Here is a 26,961-nt window from a genome sequence, read left to right on the forward strand (position 1 = left end):
GAGGGGTAGTACAAAGGGCTGCATGACTGCATCGCTCGATGGAGACTGGGATTCAATCATGACTCCATGACTCCTGCAAGCATCACCAGGAGTGAGACCTGAGCAGCTGTCAGATGTGGCCAAAATATACAAACTAAAAAGCCAAGAAGAAAAGAAACTTGTGGTAGGGCATTCTTTGCTTGGAGTGAGGAGTGAGTCGAAGAAAGATCATTAGAAAGACATTGCCTCCGTGGAATATCCTAGACCTCTCTACAAACATTGTGTTATGCAAAAATTCTGATCATTAAGTTGGTTGTTTGGGGAATCGTGATGAATTTGGTGCAATTGACCTGGGAAGAAATTCCTATTGAAGTCACATTTTTATGTCAAACTCACATGTTTGAGTTTTAGTCGCACAATGATTGAGTGACATCACACTTTTAGTCGATCCTTTTCTGTACCCAAATGCTTTCCTAATTCACTTGATGATTTTATCCAAGAACATTTCATTTCAAAGTCTCTTATCAAATTTTGTGGTGGGCATAAAGTTTTACAATTTCATTTGTACCATTGGCAGTGTTGGTTTATGGGACTCTTGCAGATTGATGATTTTGGTATGGTTCTGTCTGGAATTTTCCCCCTCGATATTCTTTATCAGTTTGGTTTGATGCCATATGGAAACAGTGTCTTTTCAGACCCTCAGAACCCATGCAGAGAAGAGTGTGGGGATGGTGGAAGAACGTGTTCAGGAGATGTGTTGTCTGAATTGCCTCATCATTACAAAGACATTATCTAGAAGTCTTTGTTTCAACCAATTTTGTTTTATTTAGAAACTTTAGCAACAATAAGATCACAGACATTGAAGAGGGAGCCTTTGAAGGAGCATCTGGTGTAAATGAAATTCTCCTCACAAGCAATCGTTTGGAGAACGTTCAGCATAAAATGTTCAAGGGATTGGAAAGTCTCAAAACTTTGTGAGTGATTTTTATTGACTTGACATACTTTCCCCACAGGACTTTGAATCGTTGTTCCTCATTATCTGTGAATGGTAGATCCCTCACATTTTCCTCCCTTCCCCCACTTCTCTCTGTCTCTTCTCTCATGCAGACAGTCAATGGCCCTTGCTCCAGCCTTCTGACTTCAATTCACTGCTTACAGAGATGGGTTTCTCCTGGCTGTGGACTTTTCTTTTTTCTTCTTTTTTTTAATTGAATCATCTTGAGATACAGTTACAAACCTTTCCTGTTTGAGTTTCAGTCATGCAATGATTGAATACCCATCCCTCCACCAGTGCACATTTTCCACCACCAATGTCCCCAGTATCCACCCCCCATCTCATCCCTCCCCCTGCCCCTATGGCAGACAATTTCCCCCATACTCTCTCTCTACTTCGGGCCATTATGGTTTGCAACACAGATACTGAGAGCTATCACGTTTGGTGTTTTATCTACTTTCAGCACAACTCTCCCATCTGGAGGGGTGTGAACTTTTCAATGAAGCAGTCATCACTGTTCCTCTGCATTCATACATAAGACCTTTTTCTGCCTCACAATGACTTATAGTTGCTTTTTCTCAAACACCTCCTTCTGATATTTCCTCTTAACCCCAAATCACTAACCTCAGAGACTACTCCGGTCCCTAAGAATAACCCCAACATCATATCAAAGGACTGCCTTTGTCTCTCCCCTTCCTCCTGCCCAGACTTAGAGAAACGGATATTGGCTGATAAATATCACTCTTTCCTTGAAAACATGGGAAGAGGGTTCCTAGTGTGTGATAGGTAGGGAGGTGAGAAAACAGAAATCCTGTTTTCTAAAATGGTCTTGAGAGATGTAGATTGATTGAAGGGGAGAGAAGCACTTACGGTCCTTGGCAGTCCTACAGAGGGTGTGTGCAGATTGAATTCTTTCTAAAGTATATTGTCATGGGGGATGCAGTGTATGGCTTCAAAGTTGGAAGAGATAATGCCAAAAAGGAGAGAGAGAGAGAGAGAGAGAGAGAGAGAGAGAGAGAGAGAGAGAAGGAAAGTGCCTGCCATAGAGGGAGGGTGGGGGAGTGGGATGATGGGAGGGACACGGGTGCTGGGAAATTACACTATTGGAGGGATGGGTGTTGGAATACTACAACTGAAACCTAATAGTGAACAGTTTTTTTCAATAAATTGATAAGTTGGAAGAGATACCCAAAAGCAACAGCAAAAACAGAATCTGAACCCTTTGCAAGATTTAAAAGACTTTGTTATAGCCACGAAGCAGCCCTTAGTGATTGTGCTGGTGAGAATCCCAAACCTCACTTTTGCCCAAAGTCCTTTCGTGCCAGGGCTGCGCACAGATGCCTGCGACATCACAGTGTGCTCTGTCGTCGAGGCAGCTGGTCACATAGGTTCCTTGGCCGAGGGTGTCATGGGGGTAACACCCTCCGGTCTCATCCCACAGAGAACCTCTGTCTGACAGCAGTGGTGCAAAGGGCCGGGCTCAGAGAGACGCGGGGTCCTGCGTATCTGCCTCCTGAGCTCAGGGCTGCCTGCCTGAAGAGACACCCCCTTTCTTCTCATCACTCATTTAGCAGAATGCACAAGGGGCAGCTCTTAATTACCCCCGAGCATTGTAGCATTGGAAGTGCAATCTGTGTTTAATTTCTTTGCAACACTTTTTTTTGGCTTTTTGGGTCACACCCAGCATTTCACAGGGGTTACTCCTGGCTCATGCACTCAGGAATCACTCCTGGCGGTGCTCGGGGGACCATATGGGATGCTGGAAATCGAACCTGGGTCGACTGCTTGCAAGGCAAACACTCAACCTGCTGTGCTATTGCTCCAGCCCCTGCAACACCTTTTTATATCCTTTCGTTGTCTACCAGAAGCCGGGGTTGTCCACCCTGCCTGGAAATTTTAAGGAAAATTTAGAACATTGGGAAATTCTACAAATTCTTCTGTAAAGGCAACTGTTTATTTTTATATGGCAGATTTAGAAGCTCTGTGTACTCCTCTTCCAGACACTCTAAATAAATAGGCAGGAATTGAGAACAGGATCCACTATGAGGAAATGACAGAAAATGTCCATCCAAATGAGGGCAAAGTCTGAAAAACGTGGTCAGAATTTTGTTAAGAGAAGCCCCTTTAAGCTTCACTGTGAACAAAAGTTCCTGTTCAACAAGAAGCTACTTTTAAAGTTCTCAACTAAAAGCAATACACTGTGAATCAGAGATAACACAGTTACTGCGGGCTTGGTACTCAGTCAGGTACCCTCCAGCCTCCAGCCTGGACTGATGTTGACTTAGCATGGATGTCCCTTAAAGACCGTTATTCATCTGCCATGACTGTGGCTGCTTTCCTGCCTCACTCATGATTCTTTCCTTCTTTTTGCTCACCCTTATCTGCAATGCTGCCAACCATCCACAAATCCAGGTCTTTGCTCTTCACGAATTAGGACCCAGTGTAATCACGCAAACATGATCACAGTATCTACAGCAAGCAGTCCACTGTCATCACAGGGGGTTTTAGTCCTTGGGGAGATTCGCCTTGATTTTTGTAACAGAGGGTCATTAGCGAAACTCCACGAATTTCTGCCTGCAGAGATTTCTCAGCACATACCTGTAGCCACTGTAATGATGAGTAACCACCCAGAAAACAGTAATGAGTGTGACTCATTTGTGAAGAGAGGTTATTTCGGTCCTGGGATAGGCAGCTGAGTTTCTTGCCTAATGCTTTATCTCCCTGATCGTGTTCTCTTTTTCCCCTCAGGATGTTGAGAAGTAATCGCATAAGCTGTGTCGGGAATGACAGTTTCATAGGCCTCAGTTCTGTGCGTTTGCTCTCTCTGTACGATAATCAAATTACTACAATTGCACCAGGGGCGTTCGATACTCTTCATTCTCTATCTACTCTGTAAGTATGAAAAATCCCCTTCATATGCACGGGGCTTGATCCCATATGTGATAGCTATGATTTTTATTAATAGCGAGTTAATACATTATTATGTTTTTCATAAAAATGAGATGGGGAATTTGGGCGTCACAAAAAGGCAGATTTGCTTCTGTTAAAATTCGTTCCATTGTTCTAAAAAATATGATCGGCTTTCCGCTGTGTTCTCACATTGGAGTCTTCAGTGTGAGTATCATAAAACAGAGTTGATAGGGCAATTCCCAACCAATTGGACTCCAAAGGAGCATTCTCAGTGACACGAAGTACATTAGGATGACCAGGCCCATAGCATGGGCTGGTCACCAGAGGCCATTTAGTATAAAGCTAGGAAAGTGCTGGAGAAATAGATTGAGCCTGTCTAAGAGAATGTTTTAGGTATTCAGTCTGGGAATAAGGAATATCTGTGAGTCTATAAATAGAACCCAAATGTCATCCTTCCTTTCCCCACAAAAAAGAAAAATCTCCAAACAATGATTTTCAGGCCTTCAGTATGTAAGTGTCTAGAAACAGCCTTTGGAATTATAAATCTTATAACTGATAGGGGTTCCTGGTAATGGCAACAGTGAAATGTACTAATCTAAACTCAAAAGGGAGTTAGGAAGAAAAAAAATAACCATGTTCTACATGACTCAAATCACTAAAGAAATCATTAAAGAAGCACCCATCCATCTGTAAAGTACTTAATCCTCTTTGCACATAAAATGTGACATTTTACATCGAGTGACTAATTTGTGCTTATTAAAGATGGCATGTTTATAAATAATGGGATTGTCAATAGGTTTGTGCTGAAGTAGTGAGATGCCAAAAGTATTGAGATTTGTAGAAGTAAATTCATTTTTATAACTGGCATTTAATCAACTTGGCTGTCAGTTTAGATGGGAAACCTATTCTCTTGAGCAAATAAGAGATGGAAATCTTGAAATGACAAATTAATGAAATAGCTGTTGTCAGGTTAAACTCAATAATATAAGGTAATCAGCCTTCATCTTTATATTAAATTACTGCATTATCAGTGTAGGAAAGTTTGACAGCCAGTGGGATCTCTGACAAGTTTAAATTATCTCTAAATGAGATATCTATCAGATCCACTGCTTAAACCCCAAATTGCTGCCTTCACTTTATTTTTTGCATGCAGTTATTTAAAGAACTTATATACGAAAGTGGTAGTAGTATATATTAAGTTCCAAACAAATAGGTTCAACAGGATTTGCATCCCAGACATTGCGTTAAAAATGGATAGGGAATACGAAGAAGGAAGAATCGTTTGGAAAGCAATTGCGTGGAAAGATGGTGGCGTGGGATCTTGAGAACAGAGTGAAACCCTAAGGCCAACCTTGTAATTTTTTCCCATGTGCAACTCAGAAACCTCTTGGCTAATCCTTTTAACTGTAACTGCTACCTGGCCTGGTTGGGAGAGTGGCTCCGGAAGAAACGAATTGTAACGGGAAACCCTCGCTGTCAGAAGCCCTATTTCCTTAAAGAAATTCCCATCCAGGATGTTGCCATCCAGGACTTCACTTGTGATGATGGTAAGAAAACCTTGGTCAGGGGCTGGAGCAATAGCACAGCAGGTAGACCATTTGCCTTGCACGAGGCTGACCCGAATTCGATTTCCAGCATCCCGTATGGTCCCCCAAGCACCACCAGGAGTAATTCCTGAGTGCAGAGCCAGGAGTCACCCCTGTGCATCCCCGGGTGTGATCCAAAAAGCAAAAAAATAAATAAAACCTTGGTCAGACATTGGTCGCCTGGTGTACGTGGCAGAGTCCTGGCCTGCGTGCAGCATGGGAGAGTTTGAAATAAGCTGATACAGCTAGAGTAAAATTTTTTACTGAATAGTGACTTTGGCATGTGGAGGCATCTCTGCGGTGTATTGCTCTTTCTGAGATTTATTTGTGAGTCTCTTCATGAAATCCTTCTTGAGGAGACAAAAATCAGGAAGCATCTCTGCTCCATGCCTGTCCCATCGGTACCACCATTGTCCTAAGGGAGCATCAAGAATCAGAAAGAAATTCGAGTTTGTCAATACAAATACTTGTTTTTCCTTCCTCAGGCTCTCTGTGTCATCTTTGATTCCCAGCAGCACAGTAGGTTCTCTCACTATTGTCAGGGAGTGAAGAGCTCATTTGAGTTGTCTATTTTTAGGAAACAATTTCTAATCAGACTGTCCCTTTATAGCTCTTCAACTTTGTCTCCTTACAATACTCTCATAATTCAGTATAATTCTTATAAATAACTGAGCACAGAAAATCACTCGTATACTTGTGGTGATAATAAAAATTGTGAATTATAATCTGAAATTCTGCCACAGGCAACCTGAAAACAATGCAGAGCAGAACATATGGTGTCTGATTTGTAAACAAGTAAAGCAAGTAATCTATAGTCCAAACTCTCGTATTTGTTACATTAATTTAAAGCCAGCCCATCCTCCCTGGCATCTTCAGAGCCATGCATCTCCATCTTCCTGTCTCTCCTTTGGCAATCTAGGAAACGATGACAATAGCTGCTCCCCTCTGTCCCGCTGCCCTGCGGAGTGTGCGTGCCTGGACACCGTGGTGCGGTGTAGCAACAAGGGCCTCAAGGCCTTGCCCAAAGGCATCCCAAGAGATGTCACCGAATTGTAAGTACAGCTCAGCTGACATTCCTTAACAATACTTCACACACCAAGGAAAATGGAGAGGGAACAAAAATCTTCAGAATCCTGTTTACAAATTAAACTCTATGAGCCTTCATTCGTATCATATAAAACCCTTAATATGTAAAAGTTAGTTGGGATACTCTTGAGAGAGCTGATGGTTTTCCTTCCTTCCTTCCTTCCTTCCTTCCTTCCTTCCTTCCTTCCTTCCTTCCTTCCTTCCTTCCTTCCTACCTACCTTTTTCTTCTTTCTTCGCTTCCTTCTCCTTCTTTCCTTGTCCTCCTCTTTTCCTCCTCCTCCTCTTTCTCATTCTCTTCCTCTTCTACCTTCTCCTCTTCTTAACCTCCTCATCCTCTTCCGCTTCTTCTTTTCCTCCTCTTCCTCCTCTTGTTCTTCTCTTCCTCCTTCTTCTCCTCCTCCTTCTCTTCGTTTCCTTCTCTTCTTTTCCTCCTCCTCCTCTTATCCTTCTCTCCTTTTCCTCCTCCTCTTCTTCTCCTTCTCCTTCTCCTCTTCATCCTCCACTCTCAGATTTCTTAGTGTCTTTTGTATCATATGGTATACTCTGAACCTCTAAGAAAGAATGTTAATAAAATAGACACTAATTCCCATAATTATTTGTCTCTTGTAGCCCTGCCGTCATGGAGTATATTATATGATTAATGTCCCCTCAAATGTAGTCTTGAAAATGGGTCTTTTAGATCACTTTCCACGTCTGGGCTATTTCTGATGGCTGATTTTTCTTCACCATTTTGCCTCTTGGGAGACTGTGTCACCACATGAAGTCAATACATAGATTGGGGTGTGGAAGAAATGAGAATGATCTTTTAACCGAGCCACTATCATTTGGACTTGGGCCAGAGTCCAGTCCAAAGGTAGAGGAATGGGACATGTTTTCCCTAAGAGTGTCATAATTGAGACCCAAATTACATTATAATATAAAATCCTAGGTATTAGCCCTTCCCACCTTCCATTAGATGCTTCTTACTATAGATGAGGAGGAAATGCAAGTCAAAGAACCCTCTTATAATATTCCTATTTTCAGTACACTAGGATACCAAACACTTGACATAAAATCAAATAAGCATTTCACTTTTATTTATTTCTTCTGTGTGGATCCATGTATGAAAATGACTGAAGTCCTAATGTAATGCGTGTACAGCCATTCAAAATGAGCAGCTCTGATAAACTCTTAGCAACATGGAACATAGGTAATGGGCTCAAAAGATCCTCTCGGTTTTCAAAGGACTTGTTTTCAAATCACGTGGAGTTCTGTGAATCTTAGATTAGTTCTTAATTGAGAAACTCACTTAGAGGAAAAGAAGAATGATTTTCGCGCAGGTAGAACGTTAAGCTCGTTCTTGACGTTGAGAGACTGAAAAGCGTTCTGTTTCCTTTGCTGCTGGTCACAGTTGTTAACTGAGCAGGCTCTGTAGTGGAGGAACTGAAATGCTTACTCTGGCTTTGATTCTGCTTATTTGGGAAGCTCGACCTCCATTCGGTGTCACAAAGTGTGATGCCTGTGGATTGTTCTGGTGAGAAGCCTAGAGTCCCTGAAGAGACTCACTCATGAGGCCCAGAACACAACATTCACCCTAATTTTTGCATCATCGTTGCCACTAAATCCCTTCCTTCACTTGAACTGACTCACTTAAAGCATTCTTTAATTTCCTTGCAAATTTGCATATGAGAAATGGCTTGGTCCCCATGCTGCCTCTGTCTTCTGATCGCTACTCAAATTTTCAAGCTATTTTTCTATTAATTATTAAAAGTACTTTTTTTCTAACTAAAAGTTGTTACCAAGATAAGGAGGGTAGTAACTTATGTCTGGTGAACTCTAATTTGATATCTAAGAATCATGGCATGCGATTGTTAGAACTATCCCAAGTCAGCACGATCCTTTTCTATGAGAAAAATCCCATGCTTGTATTCTACTGAATTATTAAAGAATTTGTAAACAAATGGTACTAATTATTTAAATAATTTCCACACAAGTTTCCTTGTCAGATTGCTTTGCATATAAACATCCATACCATAAATTCTGGATCTCTTTAACTTCCTTGTTAGCACATTCTCTGGAATAAAGGGGGAGTGTTAAAATGTATCGGATTCTGGCGCCCTCTCGTGTCAGAACAAAAATAAGCTTGATGCTTATTTTCCAGAAAGTCATAACGTTTGAGTACGCTTACGGAATCATAACTTACGTCTCACTCTCCATGAAATATTTTATTACGCATTTTGGTAACGCGTTTCTTTCATGAAACTGTTTCTATTTTGAAATATTTGCTGGGGTAGAAGGGGCTACATGCTCAGTATGCAGTTTTTGATCATAGCCAGATTGCCTGGATTTCTAAAAGACATTTCACTATAATTTCTGGAAAAGAGCAGATTTGGAAAGAAACATGTTCTTTTTTTACTTTTTTAACATCATGAATAAAACTTTAAGCATTCTTCATTGTGGGTAGGGAGCTGAGTCTTATCAGTTATGCCAAAGTCAATTTAATTTTTTTATTATGTTGCTTGCTATAATTATAAAGGTAAATTTTACTTATCTGTGAGCATTTGATTATTGCATTACATATCTGTGCTCTTGATCTATGTGGTAATGTCCTACAAACCTCCCCAACGTATCATTGAAAAAGAATACCGTAGTAAAACACCAGGAATGTATTTTAAACTTAGATTTAATTGTATTCAAAGTTCCAGGTATCTCCTTAACACCAGGCACTCTTATTTACCAAATTCAATGACACACGTTAAGGTAGTGGAGAATGTCCCCACCCATAGGAGCAAGACTGCACATTTCACAGTCTTCACCTATACAAGTGACTTGGCTACTTAGTAAAAATACAGTTCATTGATTGATTTTTTTGATGACACCCAAATTGGATCTATCCTTGCTTCAGGAAATACACAAGAACTGGAATCCTCTGTTTCATAATTTACCCTGCTTCTCCTCTGTTTCGTAACTTACCCTGTGTGACCCTCAGATGAATTCCACAGCATTAGAATATTGAGTTGTTTTTTTTTTCTCTCCTAAATGGTGATGCTAGCTAAGAAAATGACACCTTAAACAAAAATTGCTAGGTGCTAGCTTGACTAAGATTGAAATGTCAACTATTCCACCATGTGCCACTTTTCAAAAAAATAGCATTTTATATAATTTTTATATACCGTTGTTCATCGATTTGCTCGAGCGGGCCCTGTAACAGGAGAGCCCGGCAAGCTACCAAGAGTATCTAAACCCTCACAGCAAAGCCTGGCAAACTACCCGTGACATATTCAAAATGCCAAACACAGTAACAACAAGTATATAAAGGTATATACTTAATATACTTTTCAAAAAAATAATATTATTTCTTTTTTGTTTGTTTGTTTGTTTTTAGGTATCTGGATGGGAACCAGTTTACACTGGTTCCCAAGGAACTTTCAAATTACAAGCATTTAACTCTTATGTGAGTAATTTTTTTTTATATCTTTTCCTTCTCCTTCTGTTTCATAAAGATAGGTTTGCAAGGGACAGAAGAGTGAGTGAGACTTTCAGATAGTATAAATCATTTACAGTTAGTCGCATCTCTCTTGCTCATTGTGGTTCTGGATCACTAACTATGTCTTCATTGAATATCCATCAGGCGATTGAGCCTCTTAGAAAAATAACCCCCTCAGTTCCCAGTGCATATAGGATGCGCTCTAAGTATCTGAGAACTATGGAAAAGCAGTGGATCAGATACCTCTAGTGGTAAAGGACAGGGACTATTTCGTGACAAGCCAAGGAAATGAAAATGGAAAACAGTTCTTTATTCTTGAAGTAAAAAAAAATTGGTAGAGAGCAATAATTGTACTGAAATATGAAACTTTGATTCTCTTGTGGAATATATAATAACAAAACAATAAACGAGCTGTCAGTATTTAATTATTTTATAAAATTCATATCAGCTGTCCAGCATTTAAGTCCACTTGACAAAAGTGCTGCCATGATAAGTATTAAAAAAAGGAACCTAACAGTGAATATTTTCTGATTAATTTGATCTCCTAAATTAACATTTTTAAATCAGTGAACATTTTTACTGTCTTTAACTTATAAATTCAAGGCTATATTAAATATACAAATATTTTGATCTCGTTTTGTGTGTAATTTTTAAAGATACAGTATTACTTTACATAAATTTATTTTTAGAGATGCCTTGATGTTATGGTAGTTTATAAAACTACTTCACACGCGCACATAAGTTTTTCTGATTTTAGGATAAATATGTCTGGCTTAGGAGTGTTGCTAGAACATAGCACCGCACTGTAGCACTGTCCTCCCTTTGTTAACCAATTTGCTCGAGTGGACCCAGTAACATCTCCATCCTGAGACCTGTTACTGTGTTTTGCATATTGAGTACATCACGGGAAGCTTGCCAAGCTTTGCAAGTTCCCAAGGAGTGATCACAAAGGGAGCGAACCCTGTGTGCGGGTTCGGTAGCTTGCCGGGCTCTCTGAGACGGGCAGAGGAATCGAACTCAGGTTGACTGCAAGGCGAATGCCCTACTGCAGGGCAAGGCAAATGCCCTACCCACTGTGCTATCGCTCCAGCCTGTTTCTAGAATAACAATTTTTTTATTCCTAATTAGTGAATTCAAGCAACTCATTTCAGATGGGTCCCATTTCTCTACATAGACTTGTAGGTATGTTAAGGTGGTAAAAATGCTGTTGATAATTTTATTTTCTAAGTATTGAAAAATCAAATCAGGGGCTGGAGTGATAGCACAGCTGGTAGGGCGTTTGCCTTGCACGCAGCTGACCTGGGTTCAATCCCCGGCATCCCATATGGTCCCCCAAGCACCGCCAGGAATAATTCCTGAGTGCAGAGCCAGGAATAACCCCTGAGCATCGCTGGGTGTGACCCAAAAAGCAAGAAAAAAAAGAAAAAGAAAAAGAAAAGACAAATCAAATCAGTTTTTATAAAACATATTGGATGGCTTGAATGAAAAATGATTAAATTTTGAAAAAATGGGTGTTATTCTGCCTATAATTACTTGAGAGCTGCAGACGTGATTATAACTGTTCTGTTAAATAAAGCATTAAGTTGATGTGATTTCCAAAGGGTCAGCTCAGGATTGAGTAATTTGTCTGACAGCTTTGATTATTAAGAACCAGTCTGGAAGTAAAAACTGAGAATTGATAGATCTAGAGATGCTTGTTACTACTGACTCATTATGCTATGTGTACCTTGTGCTAATGTAGATACATTCACTGTCACTGTCACTGTCCTCCCATTGTTCATCGATTTGCTCTAGTGGGCCCAGTAACATCTCCATTGTGAGACTTGTTGTTACTGTGTTTGGCATATCGAGTACGTCACGGGGAGCTTGCCAGGCTTTGCAGTGCGGGTGAGATACTCTCGGTAGCTTGCCGGGCTCTCCAAGAAGGAGCGGAGGAATCAAGCCCGGCTCGGCCAGACTGGCTGCGCTCAAGGCAAATACCCTACCGCTGTGCTATCGCTCCAGCCCATATACACACGACACACACATACATTCATTTATCTTTAAATGTTAAGTTTAGTACTTCAACAGTAAAGAAGGTGAATTATCAGGGGTCAGAGTGATAGAACATTGGGCAGGGTGCTTGCCTTGTACTGACCAGGTTTGCTCCCAGGTACCCCAGATTGTCTCCTGAGCATCACCAGGAGTGATCCCTGAGCTCAGAGCCAGGAGTTAGCCCTTAGCATCACTGGGTGTGGCTAAAAAGGAAAAAAAGGAAGGTGGATTATTTAGGAAGTTCTCATTAGCTTTTTGTTAGTATCAAAACTTTCCTCCCTTCTTTTTCGGAGCAATAGTACAGTGGGTCCGGCGTTTGCCTTGCATGAGGCCGACCCGGGTTTGATCCGCGACATCCCATATGGTCTCCTCAGCACCTCCAGGAGTAATTCCTGAGTGCAGAGCCAAGAGTAACCCCTGCACATCGCTGGGTGTGACCCCAGAAGCAAAAAAAAAAAACCTTTATGATTCCATTATACTTTATTTGTACTTTATTTGGATTTTGATAAAAGTATGTGTAATATTCAGCTTTTGTGAATTTTCAATTTTCTCATATAACTTACTTAAGAATACAGTGTATGTAAATTACACAACATGTAAAATAAATTCAAATCACTCAATATAAATCATGACCCAGAATCTTTTTTTTATTAATTAAAATTCCTTTTGTTTGTATATTTTGAAAATACCTTACCAAGAAGTAATGAATTTGTATATATACACATCTATCTGATACATAGTATGTGTTGATTCTTTTTTGTATGTATATATTTAGTACGTTTTTGCAGAATGAACAATACACAATATTTCACATTTCTATGCTATAGTATATAATTATTAATATATATGTGTATGTTTGGCTGGAGCGATGGCACAGTGGTAGGGTGTTTGCCTTGCACATAGCCAGCCCGGCCGAGCTGGGTTCGATTCCTCCGCCCCTCTCAGAGAGCCTACCAAGCTACCGAGAGTATCTCGCCTGCACGGCAAAGGTTGGCAAGCTACCCGTGATGTATTCAATATGCCAAACACAATAACAACAAGTCTCAAAATGGAGATGTTACTGGGCCCGCTCGAGCAAATCGATGAACAATGGAGGACAGTGACAGTGACAGTGATGTGTATGTAAGAATAAGATAGCATTCACAAATAAAATTTATAAACCAAAATAAAAAAGTCTTAAAAATAGTCATTTAGCTTTGGTTATAAAACGTGTAAATCTCAAGGGCTTAGAGAGGGCATGCGGGTGAAGTGCTTGCCTTGTGCCCTACTGGCCCGGCTTTCCTCCCCATAACATAGGAGCCCCATACCCCACCACGAATGATCACTGAGCACAGAGTCAGGAAGAAGAAGAGGGCTAGAGCAATAGCACAGTGGGTAGGACTTTTGCCTTGCCCGCTGCTGTCCCATTCAATTCCCAGCATCCCATATGGTCCCCTAAGCACTGCCAGGAGTGATTCCTGAGTGTAAATCCAGGTGTTCACACCTGAGCATCACCGGGTGTGACTCAAAAAGAGAAAAAAAGAAGAGCCAGGAAGAAGCCTTTGGTCCCAAAATTAAAAAAAAACACCTAAATTTCATGGGACAGAGAAATATGACAGAGTAAGATACTTTGCTTTCCACACCAGTTCAATCCCTGAGCACAGCCAGGGAATTAACTGAGTGCAAATTCAGGAGTAAGACCTGATCACCGCTGAGTGCACTTCCCATCCCCTTGCCCCACCCCAAAAAAAAAACACATCCCATTTACTTCTCCACGAAAAAGACATTAGAGGTTAGAGAGACAGACAACGGGTAGGGCGCTTGGCTGACTCAGGCTTAATTTTTGGCATCCCGGATGGTTCTCTGGACCCAGCAAGAATGATTCCTGAGCTCAGAGCTAGGAGTCAGCCCTGAGCACGTTCAGGTGTGGCTCTAAAACCAAAAAATTAAAAAAGAAAAAAGAAATTTACTAAGGATCTATTGTGTAGCTATCGCTTTGTCAAAGGTAGATTTTAATCATTATTTATGAATTTGAATCATTGTTTTAAACATTGTTTATGATGAGAACATAGTAAGTGTAATTAAACAGGTGTGACGGGGTGATTAAGAGGGGTTATCAGACACACTGTGCAGTGCTCAGGGATCATTCCCGGGGATGCTTGGAGGACCATGTGTGGTTCCAGGAAACAAAACCTGAATCAGGGTTTGATTTATATAGGGCTCGTGTCATATTCTCTCTCTTGCCCTTATTCTGCGACTCTTTCATGTATGTGTATCTCAGTGACTCTTTGTGTCAGGGAAGAAGATCGGTTCAGCTGGAAATTGTGAATATTTCTGAGTGACATTACAGGTGACCCCTAGGTTCCCCAGTGTTAGCGATGTCGGGTGAAGAGTCTTCTTTCTAAAACTCACCAAGAGCCTCCCTTCCTTCTTTTTCAGAGACTTGAGTAACAACCGAATAAGCACCCTCTCGAATCAGAGCTTCAGTAACATGTCTCAGCTCCTTACCTTGTGAGTGTGAATGCTTGGATCTAAGTCCTTATTCATGCAACAGAGAAAATGCATTCTTAGGTGCTAGTCCTTCCAGAAAACACAACTCTTGGATCACAGGGCTCTCGTTGGATCTCTTTGGAGATAGAGGCAGATCAAGCTTTTATTTGCAAACAAATACAGATAATACAAAAGGTGCTGGGTACTATTCAAAACCTATGAAAGAGGAAGCATTCATATTTGTGAGTGGGTTGGGGGGACAGCCTTAGAGTGACTTCCTGGGAAAGCCATGTTGGAGGCCAAGGAGTTATTTAAAGCATCAACAATAAAAATGTGTTTTATTAGCACTGTGACACACACAGAATGTAGCTAGAGGCATAAAGCAGCATGGAGATTAGAGAGAGAGATTGTGCATCAGTATTCTCCGTCTTTTAAGATGTTCTAAGACCTTTCTCTAATCTGCCTTATTTAAGAATTGACATTGGTCTATTTTGAGATTCCTGAGTGAAACAAACTGGCTTCTCTGTGCTTTCAGAATTCTTAGTTACAACCGTTTGAGATGTATTCCTTCACGAACCTTCGATGGATTGAAATCTCTTCGATTACTGTAAGCACCCTTTGTTCAACAAAATGCCTCCTTTCTAAGGGAGCTGAGCTTTGGGTTGTCATTTTATTGATGCAACTGCCTTGTCGCTTCCTGGGTATTTTCAGAAATGTCTACTAGAAACAGCGTAGAAGCATGAAAGTCCCTGTCTTCCTGTGTCATTACTTCAGTTTGGACACCGGATTTTTTTTGTCCTATATAATTATTTTTGCTTTAGCTATTAGATAACGCATTTATAAAGATATATATTCTATATTGATTGAAATAATGATGAAATAAATTGAAATTTTTAGCTTCCTTCAAAGTTACATAATATAGGAACACATTTTTACGCTAAATTGTACTTAATCCTCAGTCCCGACTTCCTCCCCCAGAATAAGCATGTAAAACTATTTTCTCTTCCCTCTTTTCTATGCACTTGGTTTTATATATTGTTAGATGCATGCCCACAGACTTTGGAATTTGTAAAATCTACCAAGAGGATTTATCCTTGTTCTGCCTTATTTGCTTTCTTTGCCTTATGTGCTTTTTTATTCAACAATTCATGTAGACAATTTCCATGGCACCCGAAATATTCTTCAATCGCTGATTGAGTACAGCGGACTCCATAGGATGACGCAGCTACAACTTATTCAATCATCCTTATCTTATCTTTAGGGTCTCGTTTGACTTAATTTCACATTTTCATTAGTCTCTCCAGTGTGCCAGTAAACAGCCACATCTTCATCTAGGTGCCCGAATGTCAGCATCTTGGAGATGATTTCTAGGGGAAATCTGCATCCAGGACTTTGGGAGCATGCCAGAGAAAACGCTCATATTGTTCCCCAAGCAGCATGTTGTCAATTTACAAAGTTATTTTCTCATTTATTGCTTAATATAAAGTACCTGATCCAAAACACTATTGCAAATATCGAATGTCCTTGCCCTTTCATTTTTGTAATATGACAGGTGGAATATTATTTTCTCTTTCTGTCTTAAATTGTATTCCTAGTGACTAGAGCCATTAAGTATATTTACGTTATGTGCTGGGTATTTGTGCTTCTCACGCTAATGGCCTGCTTGTGGTATTTTTCTTTTTCTGTAGCCACGTGGTTTGGCCTTATAAAACAAATCTTCCTCCATATACTACTTTGGGTTTGTAGGCTATGGTAGGAAGCAATTATGTATCTTACTTATGTATTTTACACATGTTTGAAGCATTTGGGTTCTGTTCCTGATATGTAATCCTTTATATTATAGGAAAAGGTCATGTTGTCCAAAGTTCATCATTGTTTTCCATTATGGCTTTCAAGTGTTATGGATTGCTTTTGAAAGTTTCCCTCGCCATGTATTTATAAGAAGGACACTTTCTATATTTTATTCCAATGTATTTTTACTTTTATTTCAACGTTTAACCCTTCAGTCTCAAAATTACTGAATGCAAATGATGTGAGGGTGTGACTAACTTTATTTTCCAAACTGTTACCCTATTATGCCAATAATATTTGTTGAAATGAGATTGTGACGGTCCTGAGTCAAAATGCTTTAACTTAAAGGGAATTCTAATGCATGAATGGAATTCTTTTCTGAACATTCTGAAATATAGGAAATTTGAGTTTGCTTTTTTTTGCTTTTAGTTCTTTACATGGAAATGATATTTCTGCTGTGCCCGAAGGTGCTTTTAATGATCTTTCTGCATTATCACACCTGTGAGTACCTTACTTATGAATTTGGGCTTTGCCTCAAACATTTCCTGGCAAGTGGGTTTGAAACACAGTCCTGTGCCACCCTTTTTATTGTGTCAACTAAGATTAGATTTGATTCCACTTCTTAAAGAAATATAAATATTTCCAACTTAAGTACATCACATTTTACAAAATAACCTTAATTTGTCTCTCTGGCCCTCCATCCTCATTAACTGAATTCTCTTTCCTTTGCTAGAAAAGTCTTTTCATGACTCTTACCCCCATTTCCTAGCTGGACCCTTTGTTATGCTGGTTTGCATTCCTAAAAAGATCTACTTACATTCAATTCAGTCCTCCAAATCCTACTGTCTGAGTACATGCATCGCCTCCTCCATGAAGCCTGTCCTGATTTGCTCAAACAGAATTTACTCATTTAGAAAATATTACTCAGTATTGACAAAGATACCATGCAAAGATACTGAACAAGGTCCACAGATCAATAAATAATAGGGGGAAACCTTCATATACTTGAGTGAACTGCTTTTTCCTTGCATTTTTTTCTCACAGTGATCTGTTTTTCCTCCATAGTTCTTGGAAGTACAGTAAAAAGTAATGTTAATGTATGTGATCAAAGGAGTCCAGAATGTCCGTTGAGTTCATTTCTTGTGTTTATTTTTACCTATAAAGTTAAGGCCATGGCAAACCTGGAAGTTCCGAAGACGCCAAAGACTTCCTAGGTCAGGCTGAGTTTGGCACCATCTGGTGGCAATTCTGTGCCATTGCTTAAATCTGTCCCTCGGTTCCCGCATTTCCAGGCACCAGTCCCTGCCATGTTATCTCCTGGTTTTGTCCTTTTCCCCCAAAGCTTGGCAAACCCTGAAAATACAAGTTTAGAAAATACAGAAGGGTTGATGACAAGAGTTTAGGAGCCAATAAGAAACTACACATCATCTGCATTTGCCATACGGAGACCGTGATCAGTGTAGGTTTATCTACGTCAATGTTAGGTTGCAGGAAGTAAGACTTGGAGTTTCTCGTGTTTGATCCCCAGTTCACATGTCAAAGTCAAAATCAGACTTCATGGAAAATTCCATGAAAACCCTTTGGGTGAGACACACCTTGGCTAGGACTCTAGTGAGGGGGCAAGGGGCGAGAGGGCAGGAAAAGTAGCACAACAAGAAGAGGAAAGAGAAAGGCTGAGGAGGTCTGTTGTGCTCAGTGAGGATGGCGGGGGGAGGGGGTTAGGAGGAACTTTCCTTTGGTGATTCACTCACACGCTCCCCCCCTCACGGAGGCAGCTTGACGCTTCCTGGTCACATGGCCTCTTCTGCCATGGATTTCACTTGTCTGCATTTTACCCCCTAAAATATCATAAATATCTCTGCTCCTTTCACTGTGCCAATGCACTTCGGGGCATAGTAAGATCTTAACAACTGGCATCAAGTGGTTTAAACATCATTTTGTTGATCTTTAATTAGACAGAAGGTATGGTTTTGACATGTGAAGATACCGTGTTGATATGTGAACATAGCATTTTCCATGTTGCAATTAGAGCTTGTATGAAAATTATTAGTGTATCAGTGATTATCATTCAGCTGACATCTAGGGGGACTCCTAATTAAAATAATACTATTAATTTTGCTTAGATTGTCCACATATAAACATTACTCATCTGAACTTGGTGATGTGTCAGAATATGTAAGATTCTGCTTTTTGTATCTACAACCTGTGCCAAAAATTTAGCATATTCATGAGCCCATTTGTTCACTTGTGTGGCCCCATTTTTTACCTATAAAGTGGGTTGTTGATTATCTTGACCTCATGGAAATCCTATTTGGGATTTTAAAATGAGGTAATCCATGTAAATGGTTTAGGGCAGTTTCTGCATATAATAATTGCCCAATATCTTTCAACTGTTAGTTATTTTGAGTGCTTTTCCATCAATACTACTACTTAATATGAGTAAGAATCACAGTTTTAAAATAAAAATTTTCTCATACCCTTTCCCATCTAAGTCTGTGTACCCATATCCACTAGCCCCTGAGGCTGCCATTCTATCCTACCTTATCCAACCACTTGAATGTCATTATCAAAAACTTAAAGTGGCTTAACCAGCAGTTCCCTAGAAGAAGCTTAGCCTGGTCCCATTCTCTAGTCCATGCTTCTTGTCAGTAGCATCACAAAGGGAAAGATATGCACAGTGTATGTTAATCTTCTGTCAGTAGACCTCCAGGGATTTCCTACTGGGCAGCACTCAAGGTTATGTTCCCTTAGGAAATAACAGCACTTCCATACTTGTGTGTTTGTATGTGTGTGTTTGTGTGTGTGTGTTTGCTTCTGTGGTGTTGTTTTCCAGAGCCATTGGTGCCAACCCTCTTTACTGTGACTGTAACATGCAGTGGTTATCCGACTGGGTAAAGTCAGAATATAAGGAACCAGGAATCGCTCGCTGTGCTGGGCCTGGAGAAATGGCGGATAAACTCTTACTCACCACTCCCTCCAAAAAGTTCACCTGCCAAGGTACGAATTTCAGTCCTTTCTACCTTTGCAAATCGAACGCCGCTGTGTTCATTTAAAAATAAGGTTTGGGGGGCTGGAGCAATAGCACAGCAGGTAAGACGTTTGCCTTGCACGTGGCCAATCCGGGTTCGATTCCCAGCATTCCATATGGTCCCCCGAGCACAGCCAGGAGTAATTCCTGAATGCATGAGGCAGGAGTAACCCCTGAGCATCACCAGATGGGACCCCCCAAAAAAAATAAATAAATAAAAATTAAAAAATAAGGTTTGGAATTCACTGCTCGATTTCAAAAGCCTTGCTGAGAAGTTCCAATAAATAATCACAGCTTCTGCTTCTGCTTAGACAAGACATGAGGAGACCAAGTGGAAAAAATAGTCCATTAGAAACAGGTTTTTTTTCTGAAGTGTATGAAGAAGTGAAGTATATACTACTTCTGGAAATTCCACTGATGGCCTGTAACATAGGAAATGTTTTACTTTTGCTTTCTGGGAATCTGTATCTTAAGGTACTCAGGGCCCTATGACATCCTGAACTAGGGAAAGAGCTTTGAGTCCCTCAGAATGATGAGAGAATCTTCCATTTCAGCTCCCGTGTTCTTCCTAATTTGGTGTGGGCACGTGCTTTTTCTATGCTCACATCCACTTGTGAATTCTAAACGGCACTATGGGAACTAATCTAATCTGATGTTATTGCTAGAGCCTTTCTCAACATAGAAATCTAAATAGGAAAATGTAAAGAATCAGCAAGGTATTTCTGGAAGAATAGGAAGTTACTCAGTAATCATAATGCCTCAAGATAACCCCAGTTAAACTCCCTGTCTTTGAAATATTTCTCACTTTTTCTATTCAAATAGTTAGATTTTCTTACAAAAATGCGATAGAACAAGGTCACTACTCTTTGTAATTTGCAGGTTTTTTAGAGGAATCAGTAATTTTACCCTTTGTTATATTCAATAGATTTCCTCAAAACTATTAAATGGGAAAGGAAAATGCCTCAAAATGCTAAGTCTATAGTCATAAAATGTTTATCCAACCCATTTTATATGTATCATGAAATCCTGGCAATTGTGTAGGATGGACAAACTTTCCACGTGGTTTCACTTGCCAAAGATTTGTAGTGTTGAAAGATAAGTTTCATTTGGCTTCTAGATAGGAAAATCCTATCAAAATCAAAACAATTGTGCATTGAATTTCAGTAGCAAGGCCAAGCCTGGGCTCAAACCTCGCTGCCCTTTCCAATAGTGATTTTCAGAATTTAACCAGTCCCTGTCTCCATTTTCTCATGTAAGTTGAGATGGTGAAGTGCTCTGCTGAGATTAAATGAACTGTTACATGTGGCACTGGAAAAGAAAACAGAATAAAGTGTTGGTACCACACTGTCACTGTCCTCCCATTGTTCGTCGATTTGCTTGCTATCGCTCCAGCCCATACCATGAAAGGATAAAAAGCAGACGTGGTTCAAAGCATACAAACTGTCCCTTCAAAGAAGGATGAGCTCTAAGGCTCTGATGTGCAGCCTGGCCGCCATAATCAATGAGATGCTTGCTTGCGAATCACTGGGTATTGAGTTTACCTGTAACGTCCTCAGTGTGCAGGTGCACACATGTGCATGTGAGCACACACTCAGCAGGATGATATATTAATCATCCTAACCTTAGTAACCAGTTCTACAATTTACCTGCAGGTAAAATCATCATGTCATACACTTTTCACTGTATCACTGTCATCCTATTGGTCATCGATTGCCTCGAGCAGGCCCCAGTAACGTCTCCTTCATCCTAGCCCTGAGATTTTAAAAAGTGCCACATTTGAGGCTCTTTCAGGGTCAGGAGTATGAGACCCATCATTGTTACTGGTTTTTGGCACATTGAATATGCCACGGGGAGTTTGTCAGACTCTGCCGTGTGGGCAGGATACTTTTGGTAGCCTGTCAGGTTCTCCAGAGTAAGAACTAGATGATAAGATGTCGTGCGGCCACACACTTCCGGGAGCAGGGTTTAATAGACTCTGGGTCTTGGCCGTTGGTAGGATTACACATGCCGGCACCGGGGGCAGTTGGTGGGTGTAACGCCTGGAAGATGGGGGATCTTGGTGGAGGAGATCCTTGTCCCAATCCAAGCAGGCTTGGAAATCTACGCCCTGGATCCTGCACACCTGGGTTCCTCGGCCGGTTCCTTCATGCCTGTGGCTCGTTCAAACGTGTGGAGACTGGTCTTAAGCATGGCTGTGGCTGGAACCGGAGGTCTTCAGCTGCCGGGGGTCTGCTCGGGGTGGGGAGGAAAACTCAACCCACCCTCCTCCAAGGGACCCCAGTGAGGACAACCAGGCGCGGAGGCAGAAGACTCTGCATTGTTCTCTTCCAGGATCAGGGTTTTATAATCTCTGGGTCTTGGCTATTGATGGGATTACACAGCGCCGGGGGCAGTTGGTGGGTCTAACACCTGGAAGATGGGGGATCTGGGTGGAGGAGGCCCCAGTCCCAATCCAAGCAGGCTTGGAGATCTACACCCCGGGTCTCACACACCTGGGTTTCTCTGCCAGTTCCTTCATGCATGAGGTTCATCCAAACATGTGGAGAATGGTCTTAAGCATGGCTGTGGCTGGACCTGGAGGTCTTCAGCTGCCGAGGCTCTGCTCGGGGTGGGGAGAGAAACTCAACCCATCTAAAGTCATAGACTTTAAATGTCTACAAATAAGTGTGTCAGTTACTCCTCAAAAAACCAAAAAAGTATAGGGGAAAAAATACTGCTTGGCTGAATATAAATTAAACATACTGCCTTCTGGACAGCAAATACCCAAGGTAGTGAATGTTTTTTTTAAAAAGGAGTAAAAAAGATGAAGTGGAACACTATGAATTAGGATCAAAGAATGAATTTTCCAGAACTGTATTCCCTTCAAACATTTTTAAGTTGGTATTTAATGCTTTTTGTATAGCTTTAGAGTTTGCCAAAGATGCCATTTGCAGCACATTATAAATATTGACAGTTTTACAACATAGCTCTTCTATAATTCTTTGAAATGTGCTTGGTGGAATCTAAATATCATAGCTAGTTTTGAATTTCTTTAAAATTCCTGCCACCAAAAATCTGTAAGTGCTTCAGGCTTTTTTTATAGTTGAGTTGACATCATTAGTGTTTTGCATGTGATTGGTTGGTACATTATAATCATCAATATGTTGATATTTTATTAAAAATAAAAGTAGGGTTTTATAGGCAGTGCACACATACTGCAAGAGTCTACAGTCGCCAGTATTTCAGATTGGTTTCTGGTGGGACTAGATGTTTCTTAGGAGCCAGGATTCAGGTAAATATCAGGAACACAAATACATGATCCCTTTGCAGCATAAGGATGTTTGTTAGAAGACAGATGGAGGAGAACATGGCAAAGAAACATCCCTGAAGGCACATTATTGCTCACACTAGTTTTAGAGAGATTCTATGAGTAGTCAAAATAACTGCCAACTGCTACTTCACTATGCCCAGGAATACTCATACTCTGTTCTGCAAAATGCTAAGACTTGTTTGCATTTCTGAAAATTTGATGCTGGAGATGTTTAGGGATATTTTTTCTTGAAAACTCAATTTTATGAAACCCACATTTGAAGAAATTGACATACTTATATTGCATTGCATTGAGCAACAGAATTTATGTTATATATTAATTGTTCTCAAAAGTTCCAGGCATCCATGCATCCTTGAGTATCTGCTTAACTTAAGATTTAACCCATTCACTTAGCCTTTTTCAGTCTATTGGCTCTCAGAACTTGTTATTTCATGTGGTATGAATGGAAATAGACTGGAGGGAAAATATACTGGGTAGACCTTCCTACAGGAATGCTCCAGGCCTGCACTGAGCAGAATTAAAATATGGCCATTTGAACTGGGGCAGTGGAATTTTTCTTTTAGTTTTATTTTAGTGTAAATCTAAATAATCGTATATGATGAATGGCCACTTTTCTGGAGCGTGCCTATGGATCCAAGGACCCCAAGGAAGAGTCATGTAGTAAGAAGGTGCATAGAAAAGACTTAATGGTACAAGCACAGCTAAGCCAGCTGTTGGGGTAAGCAAACAAGTATGAGGACTGTCCTGTGGGCAAGTTGACTTGGGGGCATGGAGCTGCTCTGGAGGGTGGAGGAGTTCACCCTCTTCTGGAGTCCAGGGTCCCCAAGAAACATCTGCATGGAGACTTTGTTGACAGATGATGGAAGACCTTAGGTGTCTCAGTTCGACCATGGCAGTTCACTTCAATACTCTCTACATTATCAAATCAACAGATGACATCTATTTTAAGTTAGACTTGACACTGGGAAAGAGAAACCAACATGAGTCTGGGCCACTTGGCAAGCAGGAGAGACGATAGAAACTCAACAAACAGAGTGTATTTGCATTGATGGATGCATTTAGGATGAACTCAGTTTTTGTGTCTGTGTGCTAGAACATAATTTTAAAGTGAAGACAAGTATTGGAATGCTGACCCTCTCCATTTATCTCAATGGTGTTGCACTATTGTGAATTTCTTCTATTTCTTAATTAAGCTTAACCTATACAAGATCTATGGTCATTGATTCTGGATCTCCAATACTACTGCTATTGCTTTCACTACTGTTCCTATTATAATACTACTACTATTGTTGATCATGTTTATAACAATATGAATTGAAAAGTTTGAAGTTTGTGAGAATTTTGCCATTTTTGTCTATTGTTATCTCTTTTCCTATATTGTTCTATAGTCGGTACTATTGTTTTCCATATTTTAAGTGGGGATAGATTGTTTAGGAAAATTAAATGATTTGCTCAAAGTCACTTTGTTGATAGCTAAAGGAGCCAGCTTTTGAACTCCAACTCCAGAACATTCTTCTACTAGTTGCTTTAGAATTTTTAACAAAAAAAATTCAAAGCAAATTATTATAAATAAGACCACCACTTTACCGTTGAGGAAGCATACTTAAAATGTGAAAATGTTGACCCTCCTATGCTTCACTGGACATGTTTGCTTATAAGAAACAAACATGTAGGAGGAAGTGTGTCCTGATCTATTAATTAAAATCATTCACCGTAGGAAATGTACTGAGTACTAAAATGTGTTTTTATGTTTACATGCTTTCCGAGCTTGAAAGCAGTAAACGAATTTAAATATTTTATCCCCTGAGTTTTTATGTTTTAATTAAACTTTCCTCATAGTTATGCCACTTTAATGTGTTTTATTTTATTCATGAAAATCATGTAAAGATGTAATCCAGATATTAAGGTTTGTAAATATGTAACTTCAAATTAGAGAGAAAGATAAATATTCTTATTTGGAGACATGTTTACATAGCTATTTTTAAAGATAGTTTAAATATTTTCTCGGGTAGGAAAGGCTCTTATTATTTTGATTAATTAGTTCTTTCAATACAGTTTTTGTCCTATGTATTTGAGAGCATTTTCTTGAGCAGATAATCGCATAAATTTAGTATGCGATATACTAGAAATTAAGGAAGTGACTCAAATAGGTGACAGGAGAATAACTATTATTCAGATAAGTGCTTTCTTGAGTAGGAAGCAGATGGTTATGCCTTGGCTTTTTAACCCAAATATCCTGTCCTCATCTTCTAAATGTCAGGTGAAGTTAGAATGATCAAGCAGTCTGCGATAAAGCAGTCTTTCACTGATCCAAGTGGTCATTACGAATGTTGATTTCTTTTAAATTTTTATTGCTCTTAATTCAGAAAGATTTAGCAACAGAGATAACTAAAATTGTTTCTGATTGACCGGCATTCATCAACATTTAAAAGTCTATGGAAAAAGAAGGACATGTCTCTTCTTTGATTCATAAGTTTAGGCTAAGAATGAGAATACAACAATAAACAGAACATAGATGAAATTATGTCCTCATGGGGCTTATATTCTACTAACAGATAAATTTAAGTAGACAACTCCCAATACAATATGAAAGTTTGGTGGTAAAATACACCTAAGATTACAATAATAGACATCCATATGAGAGACTTTTTTGGAGTTGCCCACTTAAACCCATCCAGTGCTTTAGGCCATTGAAAATTATGAGATCTGAAAATGTAGCACTTTTTCCAGTAGAGTAAATACTAGAATACCAAAGAAGAGGTCCAGATGTTAAATGTCCAGTCAGCGTGAGCACCACTAACAGGAGAGAGGGATTTACTGGTATGGCTTTGCTTCCTTGGTCAAGGGATTACAAGATGAGCAATATTCTATCACATGTTGGTCTTAGAATCATCAAGCTTGTCAAATTCCTCATGGGAGACTTCCCATCCTAGCAATAACATTCTAATACTATCATTGTCTTACCCTTGCAAGATTAACAGCTTCCTTTGGCAGAGAGGCATGATGGTGGGTATAATTTCTTGACAAACATGAAATCTTTTTTTTTTTTTTTGCTTTCTGGGTCACACCCGGTGATGCTCAGAGGTTACTCCTGGCTTTGCACTCAGGAATTACTCCTGGCGGTTCTCAGGGGACCATATGGGATGCTGAGAATCGTACCCTGGCACAGCTGGTAGGGTGTTTGCCTTGCACACGGCCGACCCAGGTTCAATTCCCAGCATCCCATATGGTTTCTCGCACACTTCCAGGAGTAATTCCTGAGTGCAGAGCCAGTAGTAACCCCTGTGCATTGCCGGGTGTGACCCAAAAAGCAAAAAAAAAAAAAAAAAAAAAGACAAACGAGGGCTACTTCTCTTTGCACTATTAAGAAATTAAAGCAAAGTTTTGCAGACATGTATTTTAGTAGATGCTGATAACTAACAATTAGTTTTTCATTTTTATTTATTTTTTATTAAGACACTGTAATTTTTCAAAGTTGTTCATAATAGAGTTGTTTCAGATATACAGTGTCTTAACAACAATCCCACCACCAATGTCCCTTTCCCTCCATCAATATCTCCAGGTTCCCTGTCATGCCCTACAGCCTTTCTCCTAGGCAAGAATATAACAGATTTATTTCATATTACTTGGTCCCCCCCAAAAAATGAAAAGAATGACAAATAAAATGATCAAAAAATAAATCCATGAAAGCCAATTTGTCATGAATAACCACTAAAGGCTTTGAGTGTTTCTTAATCTAGTCGAGGATATCCACGAGCACCATCATTGGGTGCCATACTCAATGCAATCGATGGGGGCTTTCTCTCCTCCTTTAAAGGAACTCTTTTAGTTCTTCTTTCAAAAATATGAATTCTCTAAGCTGTTGCCTGTCCATGAAGCTCTATAGAGTTCCTTCAAATCTGCATGATATTCTAGATGGATAGAGTAGTCTTGCTGAGTTGTTCATTCCACTGAGTTTTTGTACTATATCCTTCCATATTTTTCTGGCCCATAGAGTCTCATTTGATAGATCCACTGTAACTCTTATGGGCTTTTTTTTGTATGTAAGTTCTTTTTTGGGTCTTGCTGCTTTCGATATTCTGTGTCTATCTACGTATTTTGTCATTTTGAGCATAATATGCCTTGGAGTTTTCCTGATTAGTTCTATTTTCATGGGGACTCTTCAGGCCTCTTGGATCTCAGCATCCTGTAATCCTCAACTCTGGAAAGTTCTTATCCATGATTTATTTAACCATTGGTACTTCATCACATTTGCCTTCCTGTTCTTCAGGAACCCCAATGATTCATATATTGTTTCTCTTGAACTA

General features: G+C 40.0%; 1 protein-coding gene across 4 annotated transcripts in view; it reads left to right on the plus strand.

Annotated features, from left to right (window-relative positions):
• Nucleotides 1-26,961, plus strand: part of SLIT2 (slit guidance ligand 2) — a 360,390-nt gene that overhangs the window by 279,859 nt on the left and 53,570 nt on the right. For all 4 annotated transcript variants that reach the window (XM_056130354.1, XM_056130351.1, XM_056130352.1 and 1 more), the window contains 9 exons: nucleotides 810-953; nucleotides 3,722-3,865; nucleotides 5,264-5,430; nucleotides 6,389-6,521; nucleotides 9,921-9,989; nucleotides 14,475-14,546; nucleotides 15,061-15,132; nucleotides 16,746-16,817; nucleotides 19,150-19,313. In XM_056130354.1, coding sequence (XP_055986329.1) covers nucleotides 810-953; nucleotides 3,722-3,865; nucleotides 5,264-5,430; nucleotides 6,389-6,521; nucleotides 9,921-9,989; nucleotides 14,475-14,546; nucleotides 15,061-15,132; nucleotides 16,746-16,817; nucleotides 19,150-19,313 — 1,037 coding nt within the window. The remainder of the gene's footprint in view (nucleotides 1-809; nucleotides 954-3,721; nucleotides 3,866-5,263; nucleotides 5,431-6,388; nucleotides 6,522-9,920; nucleotides 9,990-14,474; nucleotides 14,547-15,060; nucleotides 15,133-16,745; nucleotides 16,818-19,149; nucleotides 19,314-26,961) is intronic.

This window comes from Sorex fumeus, unplaced genomic scaffold (assembly GCF_029834395.1).
Source record: "Sorex fumeus unplaced genomic scaffold, SorFum_2.1 ptg000077l, whole genome shotgun sequence".
NCBI lineage: Eukaryota > Metazoa > Chordata > Mammalia > Eulipotyphla > Soricidae > Sorex > Sorex fumeus.